Source organism: Ornithorhynchus anatinus, chromosome 1 (genome assembly GCF_004115215.2).
Source record: "Ornithorhynchus anatinus isolate Pmale09 chromosome 1, mOrnAna1.pri.v4, whole genome shotgun sequence".
Lineage (NCBI taxonomy): Eukaryota > Metazoa > Chordata > Mammalia > Monotremata > Ornithorhynchidae > Ornithorhynchus > Ornithorhynchus anatinus.
Window position 1 is genome coordinate 164487330 of NC_041728.1, and position 11637 is coordinate 164498966.

At 67.1% G+C, this 11637-nt stretch overlaps 1 protein-coding gene across 3 annotated transcripts; it reads right to left on the reverse strand.

Annotated features, from left to right (window-relative positions):
* Positions 1 to 1087: 1087 nt before the first annotated feature.
* WDR53 (WD repeat domain 53) lies at positions 1088 to 11318 on the reverse strand. 3 transcript variants are annotated; one of them, XM_029058877.2, is made up of 4 exons: positions 11257 to 11291; positions 6909 to 7404; positions 2045 to 2170; positions 1088 to 1704 (listed from the first exon to the last, which is right to left on the reverse strand). In XM_029058877.2, exons 2-4 carry the CDS (start codon positions 7389 to 7391, stop codon positions 1120 to 1122), a joined length of 1194 nt encoding a protein of 397 aa, XP_028914710.1. In that variant the 5' UTR covers positions 7392 to 7404; positions 11257 to 11291; the 3' UTR covers positions 1088 to 1119. The 3 variants fall into 3 exon arrangements, with proteins under 3 accessions (XP_028914710.1, XP_028914711.1, XP_028914712.1); XM_029058878.2 differs by lacking the exon at positions 2045 to 2170; XM_029058879.2 differs by lacking the exons at positions 2045 to 2170; positions 6909 to 7404 and having other exon boundaries at positions 11257 to 11318.
* Positions 11319 to 11637: the final 319 nt, after the last annotated feature.

Sequence of the window (11637 nt, forward strand, 5' to 3'; positions counted from 1 at the left end):
CCGGCGCTGCCATATTCACTCATTCATTGGACAGTATTTATTGAGCGCTTACTAGGTGCGGAGCACAGCCCTTGGAACGGACAAATCGGTAACAGACGTCCGCTGCGGTGTGGCCCCGGGCGAGTCACTTACCTCCTCTGGGCCTCCATCACCTCATCTGTAAAACGGGGACCGGGATCGTGAGCCCCACGTGGGACGGGGCCGGGGGCCAACCTGAATATCTCGTATCTACCCCGGTGCTTAGAAGAGCGCCGGGCACGGAGAGAGCGCTTAACAAGCCCCGTGATTATGACTGAGAGGTAGCGGGGGGTAGTGGATCGAGCCCAGGCCTGGGAGCCAGGATGTCACGGGTTCTAATCCCGGCTCCCCGACCGGTCTGTCGCGTGGCCCCGGGCAAGTCACCTTTCTTCTCTACGCCTCAGTCTCCTCATCTGTAAAACGGGGATTGAGACCGCGAACCCTGTGCGGGACAGGGATGTGGCTCAGTGGAAAGAGCCCGGGCTTGGGAGTCAGGGGTCGCGGGTTCGAATCCCAGCTCTGCCACTCGTCAGCCGTGTGACCGTGGGCCAGTCACTTCACTTCTCCGGGCCTCAGTTCCCTCACCTGGAAAACGGGGATGAAGACCGTGAGCCTCACGCGGGACGACCCGACGGCCCCGGATCCACCCCGGCGCTCGGAACAGCGCTCGGCACATAGTAAGCGCTTAACGGATACCAACATCACCATCATCGTCTACCCCAGGGCTCGGAACGGTGCCCTGCGCACAGTGAGCGCTCAGCAGACACCGACGTTGTTATTATTATTATTATTGTTATTATTAAAAGGGGGATGCAGACCGTGAGCCTCACGCGGGACCACCCGACGACCCCGTATCTACCCCGGCGCTCAGCACGGCGCGCGGCACACAGCCAGTGCTTGACGGACACCGGCATTATCACTATGGTTAAGTCTACTCCGAGTCGCTCGTGTCCCCCCCCCCCGCCCCCCCCGCCCCGCCCCCGCCGCCCGCTACGGGGCCTGGCGCAGAGCGAGAGCTCAACAGATACCGTAATTATTACGATCGCGATTCCAAAGAAATCCACGACGGTTCCGCCGGTGGCTCGTCTTCCTTTATTGGGTCTAGAGTTCACGGAGAGGATACACAGATATGACCGGGCTCTGATCGGCAACCAGGACCCTCCCGCTCCCCCCGATCTCCGCGTACGCGATCCAGTTGACCTTCTCCCCGTGGTCGACGGTCAGCCGGGGGACGGGGCCCTCCGCGGCGCCCCCCGTCCCGGGCCGGCCGCCCCCGCCGTGTCGCTGGGGACGGGCCGCCGCCCCGGATCCCCTCCGGCGCGCGGGCTCCCCGGGGCCCTCGGCTCCGACCGCGGCTCGGCCGACGTCCCACAGACGCACCTTCCCGTCGTTCCCTCCCGACAGCAGCAGGTGCGTCCCGGGCAGGAAGCGGACCTGGGACACGCCCAGGCCGTGGGCCCGGAACGCCAGCCGCCCTTCGGCCTCGACGCCCGTCACCCGGAAGAGCCGGACGGTGCCGTCTTCCGCCCCGCAGCCGAAGAGGTCGCCGCACGACGCCACGCTCAGCGAGTGGGCCAGGGGAGGGTTGAACAGCCGGCCGGCGGACGGCTCTTCGCTCCCCTCCTTGCCCTCCTGTAAACTGGCGGTCCAGAGGGGGCGGCTCTTCCGGACGCTCCACAGCATCACCTTCGGAGAAGAGAGGCGAGCGCCGCGGCGTCAGAGGGGCGGGCCGATCTTCGGGACCCGAGAGACGCGTGCCCGGTGACCCGCGGGCGCTCCGCCTCCCCAGGAGCCCCGGGGCTACCGCCGGATTCCTCCCTTTCCCTTCCCCACCCACGTGTCGTCCCCTCCCGGGGTCGCGCCCGCGCTCCTCTACCGGTCTCGACTACGGGACGGGGGCCCGGCGGGCGGAAGGCCGGCGGCGGCCCGGGAGTCCAGGGCGCGGCGTCGGATTTACCGCGCGGGAGGAGGCGTCGGTAAAACCCCTCCCCGATTTTTTCCAAGGGAACCCCCTCGGATCCGCTACCGGAACGACGGCGGCCGGACAGCGGGGCCTTCGGGGACAGACGCGTCCGCGGCCTCGCTCTCGACTCCGTGAGACCCGTCTGTCGAGGTGATCTTTCTTCCACGGGCTACCTAGTCTACGACAGACCTATGATGACGATGACAACGCCGGTACTTGTTAAGCGCTTACTCTGTGCCGAGCCCCGTTCTAAGCGCTGGGGGGAGAGCCAGGGTAACCGGGCTGTCCCTCGTGAGGCTCACGGTCCATCCCCACTTTCCAGATGAGGGAGCCGAGGCACAGGGAAGCGAAGCGACCCGCCCGCAGTCACACGGCCGACGAGCGCCGGAGCCGGGATTCGAACCCGTGGCCCCCGACCCCCAAAGCCCGGGCTCTTTCCGCCGAGCCACGCCGCTATCGCCGTCGACGGTATCTGTCGGGCGCTTACCGGGCGCGGGGCGCTGCGCCGAGCGCCGGGGAGAGCACGCCAGGAAACGGACACGTTCCCCGCCCCCGACAAACCGACAGTCTCCGGGACGGCGCGGTGCAGCGGGGTCGGGAGACACGTTCCCCGCCCGTAATGAGCCGATGCGGTTTGCTCGTGTCCATCCCGGCGACCAGTACGGCGCCCGGCGCCCGGTAAGCGGCGTGGCCCGGCGGGAAGAGCCCGGGCTTGGGCGTCGGAGGCCGTGGGTTCGAATCCCGGCTCCGCCGCTCGTCGGCCGCGCGGCCGCGGGCGGGTCGCCTCGCTTCTCTGGGCCTCGGTGACCTCACCCGTAAAATGGGGATGAAGCCCGGGAGCCCCACGTGGGGCCACCTCATTCCCCCGTCTCCCCCCCCCCCCCCCGGCGCCTGGAACAGTGCTCGGCGCAGAGTAAGCGCTTAACGAACACCAACATTATCGTCACCCGGTAAGCGCTTAACAGGTAACGGAGTTGTTATCCGTACCGAGGTACCGTGGGGCTGGGGGTGAGGTGACCGGCTCGGTGGAGAGAGCCCGGGCTTGGGAGTCGGAGGTCATGGGTTCGAATCCCTGCTCTGCCGCTTATCAGCCGGGCGACTGTGGGCGAGTCACTTCACTTCCCTGGGCCCCGGTGACCTCTGCCGGAAAACGGGGACGAACCGCGAGCCTCACGCGGGACGACCCGACGACCCCGCATCTCCACCAGCGCTGGGAAGGTTGCTCTGCACGTAGGAGGCGCTTGACGAATACCAACGCGACGAAGGGAGGGGGAGACGGACGTCGGTATAAATTAACGAATGAGTTGGCGGAAAGCTCCCCTGCCCACCGAGAGCTTTCAGTCCACGGGGAGCGACCGACGCCGACGGCAGTCGACCGGGTACAGGTACGGACCCAGGCGCCGCGGGGCCGAGGCGGAGTCAGGGAAGGCCTCCTGGAGGAGGCGGGCCTCTCGCGGGGCTTTGAAAGCGGGCGGGGTCATCGTCTGTCGGACTTCAAGGCGATACTAACAACAATAATGACGCCGGTGTCCGGTCGGCGCTTACCACGCGCCCAGCGCCGTTCTAAGCGCTGGGGGAGACGCGGGGGAATCGGGTCGTCCCACGTGGGGCTCCCGGTCTTCATCCCCATTTTCCGGATGAGGGAGCTGAGGCCCGGAGAAGCGAAGCGACCCGCCCACGGTCACACGGCCGCCGAGTGGCGGAGCTGGGATTCGAACTCACGAGCCCCCCGACTCCGGAGCCCGTGCCCTTTCCACCGAGCCACGGTGAGCCGGGGCTACGAAACTGAGGCCGCTTCTGACCCGACCCGCGTTCGGGATGACAGGTACGGTGACGATGGTATCTGTTAAGCGCCCGTTATACGGCAAGCGCTGTTCTAAGCGCTGGGGTAGGTACGAGGTAACGAGGTCGTCCCCCGCGGGGGCTCCCGGTCTCCACCCCCGTTTTACAGAGGAGGTCACCGAGGCCCAGAGAGGTTCGTGGCTCGGCGGAAGGAACCCGGGCTTGGGAGGCGGACGGAGGTGGTGGGTTCCGCTCCCGGCTCTGCCGCCTGTCAGCTGTGGGACCGCGGGCCGGTCACTGCACTTCTCCGGGCCTCGGTTCCCTCGTCCGGAGAACGGGGACTGAGACCGCGCGCCTCACGTGGGACGGCCCGAAGACCCCGTCTCTACCCCGGCGCTTAAAACGGTGCTCCGCACACAGTCGGCGCTTAGCAGACGCCAACGTGACTACCGTTATTATCAACTGACTTGCTCACAGTTAATCCCCATTTTACGGATGAGGTAACCGAGGCCCAGAGAAGTGAGGCGACTCGCCTAGGGTCACCCAGCTGACCCTCGGCGGAGCCGGGACGCGAACCCACGACCTCCGACTCCCAAGCCCGGGGCTCTCGCCACTGAGCCACGCCGCTCCTCGCCATCCCCCGAAAGCTCCCCGCGGCCAGGGAACGGGTCCACTAACCCCGCCGCTCCGTACTCTCCCAAGCACTCAGCACGGCGCTCCGCACAAGGCAGGCGCTCAGTAAGCGCTACGGATCGATCGGCGGTCGTTTTCAGGAAGCGGGGCCGATCGGGACATTCCCAGGAACGCGATTCCACTCTCTGTCGGCCCGTGGGTGGTTCTGTCACCGAGAAGCCGAGCCGTACCGGGAAGAGATGCCAGCTGGCGAGCAAAAAGCAGTTTCACGGGGACACCGAACCACAGGTGATAACAAGGTTGGTATTTGTTAAGCGCTTACCGCGTGCAGAGCACCGTTCTAAGCGCCGGGGCAGACACGGGGTCATCAGGTCGTCCCGCGCGGGGCTCACGGTCTTCATCCCCGTTTTACAGACGAGGGAACCGAGGCACGGAGAAGTGAAGCGACTCGCTCGAAGTCACACGGCTGACGAGTGGCCGAGCCGGGAGTCGAACCCCCGACCCCCGACTCCAAAGCCCGGGCTCCTCCCACCGAGCCACGCGGGCTACCCGGACCGCGGGCGTGAAATCTTTTAGCCAACGGCTGAGACCAAGAGCGATGGAGGGGAAGAGGACGGTGACAATTAAGCAACTCGAAACAGTCCGGGGGGCGTGCGGAGGTAGGTGTGACCCTGGAATTCCGACGCAGCTAAAGGAACGATAACGACAACGATTCTTCTCCTTCTGGTTGACTGCTGATTATGACGACGACGACAATTCTGGAATTGGTTAAGTGCTCGCTACGTGCCCAGAACTGTTCTGAGCGCTGGGGCCGATACAGGGTCATCGGGTTGTCCCGCGTGGGGCTGCGGGCGAGTCACTTCACTTCTCTGCGCCTCAGTCCCCTCGTCCGTAAAATGGGGACTGACCGCGAGCCTCACGTGGGACGACCCGATTCCCCCGTATCTCCCCCAGCGCGGAGAACGGTGCTCCGCGCGTAGTGAGCGCTTACCAGACACCAACATTATTATGATTAATAAAGAGACACCCTCCCCGCCCACACTGAGCTTAGAGCCTGGGGGGGGGGGGGGGGGGGACGCGGACGCTAATATAAATAAAAACGACAGATCCGTCCGGCAGCGCTGGGAGGCGGGGAAGGCGAGTAAAGGGAGTCAGGGCGACGCGGAAGGGGGAGGTGAGGAGAAGCGGGGCTCGGTCAGGGAAGGCCTCTCGGAGGAGGCGGCCCTTCAGGAAGGCTTCGCGGGGGGGGGGGGGGGGGGGGGCGTCACCGTCCGTTGGCTAGGAGGGGGTCGTTCGGGGCCAGCGGTCCGGGCTCGGGCACGGGTCAACTCGGTGGAGCGCCCCGCCTGGGAAAGACGCCCCCTCCCTCAAGTACCCGTGTCTTATCCCTCAACCCCCGTCCATCAATCAGTGGGACGGACCGAGCGCCTATTCTGCGCGGAGCCCCGTACCGAGCGCCTCGGAGAGCACCGCCCGACGGTGCTTCCGGCGCAGAAGGGGACCAGGAGGGCTCACGGCGGTCGTCAGTCGGGGACCTCGGGAACCGTCGGCCTCTCCCGGTCCCGGGGCGACCCAGGGCGCGCGCTCCTCCCTTTCGCTCCGGAATCTCGCCCGGCTTCCAGATTCTTGAATTCCCGCCCCGCCTGCCCCTCTCCTTTCCTCGGGGGCCGAGGCCGTGCGGAGGGGCCGCGTCCCCTGAGATCTGTCGCGCCGCGGCCCGCCCGGCCTCTTTCCCCGGGGACGGAGGCCGCACGGGAGGACGGCGTCCTCCGTCGGGCCGCGGCCCGCCCGTCTTCTTTCCTCGGGGACCGGGGCCGCCTGGGGGCCGCCGTCCCCCCGTCAGTCGCGCCGCGGCCCGCCCGTCGTCTTTCCTCGGGGACCGGGGCCGCGCGGAGGGACGGCGTCCTCCTTTCTGTCCCGCCGCGGCCCGCCCGTCTTCTGTCATCGGGGACCGAGGCGGCGGGGGGACGGACGGACGGACGGACGGCGGCCTCCCATCCGTCATGCCGCGGCCTGCCCGTCCTCTCTGGTCGGGGGCGAGAGCCGTGCGGAGGGACAGCGGCCTCCTCTCCGTCGCGCCGTGGCCTCCCTGTCCCCTCTCCTCAGGGCTGAAAGTCGCAGGGACGGACGGTGTCCTCTCTCGTGCCGCGGGCCCGCCCGTCTCCTCTCCTCAGGGACGAAAGCCGCACGGAAGGACGGCGTCGTCCCCCGCCGCGCCGCGGCCCGCCCGTCCCCTCCCTTCGGGGACCGAGGCCGCCTTTACGCGTCGGGGCCCGGCCCGCCCGACCCCCGCCCGACTCCACCTTCCCGGGCGAGGGACGGTCAGGGCCGTTAGGAGCGGAGGAGGAAGCACCCCCTCTGCGCTTCCCGATTAGGGCGTACGCTCGCCGTGGGCAGGGAGCGCGTTCGTCGTCGCGCCGCCCTCTCCCGACCGCTCGGAACCCGGGACCCGCCCGGCGACCCCGACCGTCTGCTCGGTCGCGCGGCGGGAGACCCGGAGGGCCCGACTCACCTGCGCGTCCAGCCCGCAGGAGAGCAGGCTCCGGGGCCTCCGCGGGCGGAAGGCCACGGCGGAGCAGATGTTGGCGTGGCCCCTCAGGGAGCGGCGGGACGCCCGGGGGTCGCCCAGGTCCACGACCTCCACGGCCCCGGAGTCGTCGGCCGAGGCCAGGAGGCCCTCCGTCCCGTTGAGCGAGAGGCAGTTGATCTCCTCCGCGTTGGCCCGGAAGTGGCGGACGGGGTCCCCCAGGGCCCGGGCGTCCAGCTCGCTGACGGCCCGGCCGTGAGAGGCGAAGAGCGTGGCGGGGCGGGAGGGCGAGAAGACGACGCAGGACACGTCCCCGGCGTCCCGGAAGCGGACCTGCCCCAGCGGGACCCCCTCGCCGCCCCACACCGCCAGGTGCCCGCCCTCGGCCCCCGAGGCCACCAGCCCCTCCGGCCCGGCGTCGAGGCACAGGACCGGAGACGAGTGGACGCCGTCCCACCGGGCCGCCATGACTCCGGGGACTCTGCGGAGGGAAGCGCGACGTCAGTGCCCCCGATCGACGACGGGCAACGTCCGAGCGGCCGACCCATCGCGTTTACCGTCCAACTGGACTCCCGGGGCGCCGGGCGCGGCGCCGGGAGCGCTCGGCCGACCCCGTCGAGTGAATGAACGGGTTCCCCACGTCCCTACGTAAAACGGACGGCGAAAGACACCCCCGGGCCCGGGTGGGCGCCTCGCTGTACCCTTCCAAGCGCTCGGTACAGCGCCCCGCACACGGCGAGCGCTCGATAAACACGATCGATGGGACGGGGGGGGGGGGAAGAGCGCGGTGACGACGACGACGTCGTACCTGTCGAGCGCTTACAACGCGCGGAGCGCTCCATAGGCGCTCGGGAGAGCACGATACGGTAACGGACACTTTCCCCGCCCACCGCGAGTTGACGGCCGGGGTGGGGGGGGGGGAGAGACGGCCGTTAACATAACGACGACGGTAACGTTGATATCCGTCGTTCGGCGCTTACATCCCGAGCGCTCAGTACGGCGCTCTGCACCCAGTAAGCGCCCGACAAATGCCACCATCGTTACCATTATTACGATCCCACATCCACTCCCGGGCTCCGTCCGGCGCTTGGCAAGTAGGAAGCGCTTAGCAATGAGCAGCGCCGTTAAGAGACGCTACCGTTATTTCTATTATCGTGAAACGTCATCATCATCGTTGCCGAGCACGAGCGTCACCTCTTAGATCAGTGCTCCCCTTTGGCGTTTTTTTTTTCCCCCTCCCTGAAATCGCGCGGCCGCCCCGATCCTCCCTCCCGCCAACGGCTTTCTCTCTGAGGAGAGTAAGCTGGGACGGGGACCGACTCGAGAGGCGAAATGACTCGCCCGAGGTCACCCGGCGGCAGAGCCGGGATCGGAACCCAGGTCCTCCGCCTCCCAGGCCCGGGCTCTCTCCACCGGGCCACCCCGCGGACCCCGCTGGGACGCCTTCCAGTGGGTCGTCTCCACCCCGGAGCTCGCGATATCCTATTTATTGAGCGCCGACCCTGCGCGGAGCGCTCCGTAAGCCCCCGGGAGAGTACGACGCAGCAGTGGGCGGACGCTTTCCCCGCCCACGGCGAGCTTAAGTCTAGAGGGGGAGACGGACGTTAACACGGATAATCATGCTATCTGTCGAGCAGGGAATAAAAATAACGACGGTATTTGAGCGCTCACTGTGTGCCGAGCACCGTTCTAAGCGCCGGGGGGGGGGGGGGGACACGGGACGGGCCACGAGGTAACGCGGCGGTCCCCCGCGGGGCTCCCGGTCTTCACCCCCATTTTCCAGATGAGAGTAATAATAAGGATAACGTTGGTATCCGCTAAGCGCTTACTATGTGCCGAGCACCGTGCCGAGCGCCGGGGGAGACACGCGGGAATCGGGTCGTCCCACGCGGGGCTCGCGGTCTTCGGCCCCGTTTTACAGACGAGGGAACCGAGGCACCGAGAAGTGAAGCGACTCGGCCCCAAGTCCCACGGCCGACAAGCGGCAGAGCCGGGATTCGAACCCCCGACCCCCGACTCCGAAGCCCGTGCTCTTCCCACTGAGCCACGCCGTTTCTCTTGTCCCACGCTTAATAACGACGGTATTTTCTTTAAGCGCTTCCTACGCGCAGAGCCCTGCCCTAAGCGCTGCGGAGGAGGCAAGGTGATCGGGTGGTCCCACGTGGGGCCCGCGGGCCGAATCCCCATTTTCCGGAGGAGGTCACCGAGGCCCGGAGAAGTGAAGTGACTCGCCCACCGTCACACAGCCGACCGGGGGGGGCGGAGCCGGGATTAGAACCCACGACCTCCGACTCCCAAGCCCGGGCCCCTTCCCCTGAGCCACGCCACACCGCTCGCTTGCCGCGTGGCCTCGGGCAAGTCGCCGAACCGCTCCGGGCCTCGGTTCCCTCATCTGGAAAACGGGGATCTGGACCGTGAGCCCCCTGCCGGGCGAGCGCCGATTCCGACCCGGTCCACCTGTGCCTCCCCCAGCGCTCGGTACGGGGCCTGGCACGCAGCGGCGCTTGATCAATACCGGAAAAAGCAGTCATCCCTTTACCACCGCAAATGGAAACGGACGCAGTGTTACGAGAAGCGGCGTGGCTCGGGGGAAAGAGCCCGGGCTTGGGAGTCGGAAGTCGAGGGTTCGAATCCCACCCCCGCCGGCCGCGTGACCGCGGGCGAGTCGCTTCCCTTCTCCGCGCCTCCGTCCCCTCATCTGCAAAATGGGGATGAAGAGCGGGAGCCTCCCGCGGGACACCCCGAGTCCCCCGCGTCTCGCCCGGCGCTTAGAACGGTGCTCCGCGCCTAGTAAGCGCTTAACAAATACCAACTGTACCGTCCCAAGCGCTCGGTCCAGTGCTCTGCGCCCAGTGAGCGCTCAGTAGGGAAGCAGCGTGGCTCCGCGGAAAGAGCACAGGCTCTGGAGTCCGGGGTCATGGGTTCGAACCCCCGCCCTGCCACCTGGCGGCCGTGGGACCGTGGGCGGGGGGCTTCGCTTCCCTGGGCCTCCGTTCCCTCATCTGTAAAACGGGGACGAAGACCGCGGGCCCCACGTGGGCCGGCCCGATTCCCCCGTGCCTACCCCGGCGCTTAGAGCGGCGCCCGGCACGTAGTAAGCGCTGAACAGATGCCGACATCATCGCCGTTAGCCCAGCGCTCCGCGCCCGGTGGGCGCCCGATCAGTCCGATGGAGGGAACGAAGCTGAACGGCGCTTTCCGAGCGCTCGGTCCAGCGCTCCGCACCCGGTAAGCGCTCGACCGATACAATGAACCAAGGCCGAACTGTCCCGAACGAGCGCTCGGTCCAGTGCTCCGCGCCCAGGAAGCACCCGGTCGACACGGCCGGGTGAAGACCGAATCGTACTAAGCGCTTAGGCCGGTGCTCTGCACCCAGTAAGCGCTCAGTGAATACTATCGGATGAGGGAAACGTGCTCTCCGAGCGCTCGGTCCAGCGCCCCGCCCCCAATAAGCGCTCGATGGATGCGGTGAACGAAGGCCGCATTGTTCCGTCCCAGGCGCTCGGTCCGGTGCCCTGCGCCTAGTAAGCGCTCCGTAAATACTATCGGATGAATGAATGAAACGTGCTCTCCGAGCGCTCGGTCCGGTGCTCCGCGCCCAGTAGGCGCTCAACAAATACTATCGGATGAATGAATGAAACGTGCTCTCCGAGCGCTCCGTCCGGTGCTCCGCGCCTAGTAAAGCGCTCAATAAATACTATCGAATGAATTGTCCATTCCAAGCTCTCAGTCCGGTGCTCTGCACCTAGTAAGCGCTCCACAAATACTATCGAATGAATGAATGAAACGTGCTCTCCAGGCGTTCAGTCCGGTGCTCTGCACCTAGTAAGCGCTCAATAAATAGTATCGAATGAATGAAATGTGCTCTCCGAGCGCTCCGTCCGGTGCTCTGCACCTTGCAAAGCGCTCAATAAATAGTATCGAAGGAATGAATGAATGAAATGTTCTTTCCGAGCTCTCGGTCCAGTGCTCTGCACCCAGTAAGCGCTCAGTAAACAGTATCGAAGGAATGAAAGAAACGTGCTCTCCGAGCGCTCGGCCCAGTGCTCTGCACGCAGGGAACCCTCCCAGGGGACGACCGATTGAATGAATGAATGAATGAATGCGGGAATGAATGAATGAATGACGATCGAACGAATGAATGAATGATCGCCATGAAGCTGCCTCGTTTCCGTCGTCCCGTCCCCCCCGCCCCCGGTCGCTCCGTGCCGTGGCTTGGTCCACTCCAAGCGCTCAGTGCAGCGCTCCGCACATCCTAAGCGCTCAATCCGCCCGAATGAAGGAAGGAAGGAAGGAAGGAAGGAAGGGAGGGAGGAGCGCCGGGCGGCCTTACCTGAGCGGGCGCGGCTCCCTCGCGGCGCCCGCCGATGACGTCGCGGCCGCCCGGCCAATCGGCGCGGGGCGGCGGCGCAGGCGCGGCGGCCGTGGCGGCGCCTCCCGATGACGTCGAGGCCGCCCGGCCAATCGGCGCGGGGCGGCGGCGCAGGCGCGGCGGCCGACGTCCCCCTCCGGCCCCGTCCGGCGGCGGCGCCCGGCCATGGCGGAGCGGCGCCCCGGGACGCGCTCCTCCTCCTCCTCCTCCTCCGCCGCCGCCGCCGCCGCCGCGCCGTCCGGGCGTCGTCCGGGCCCGCGGTCGTTGGGGCGGCGGGCGGCGCGGAGGAGGCGGCCCGGCCCGCGGGGGCGCGGCCGGGGCTGACGTCACTTCCGGGGCGGG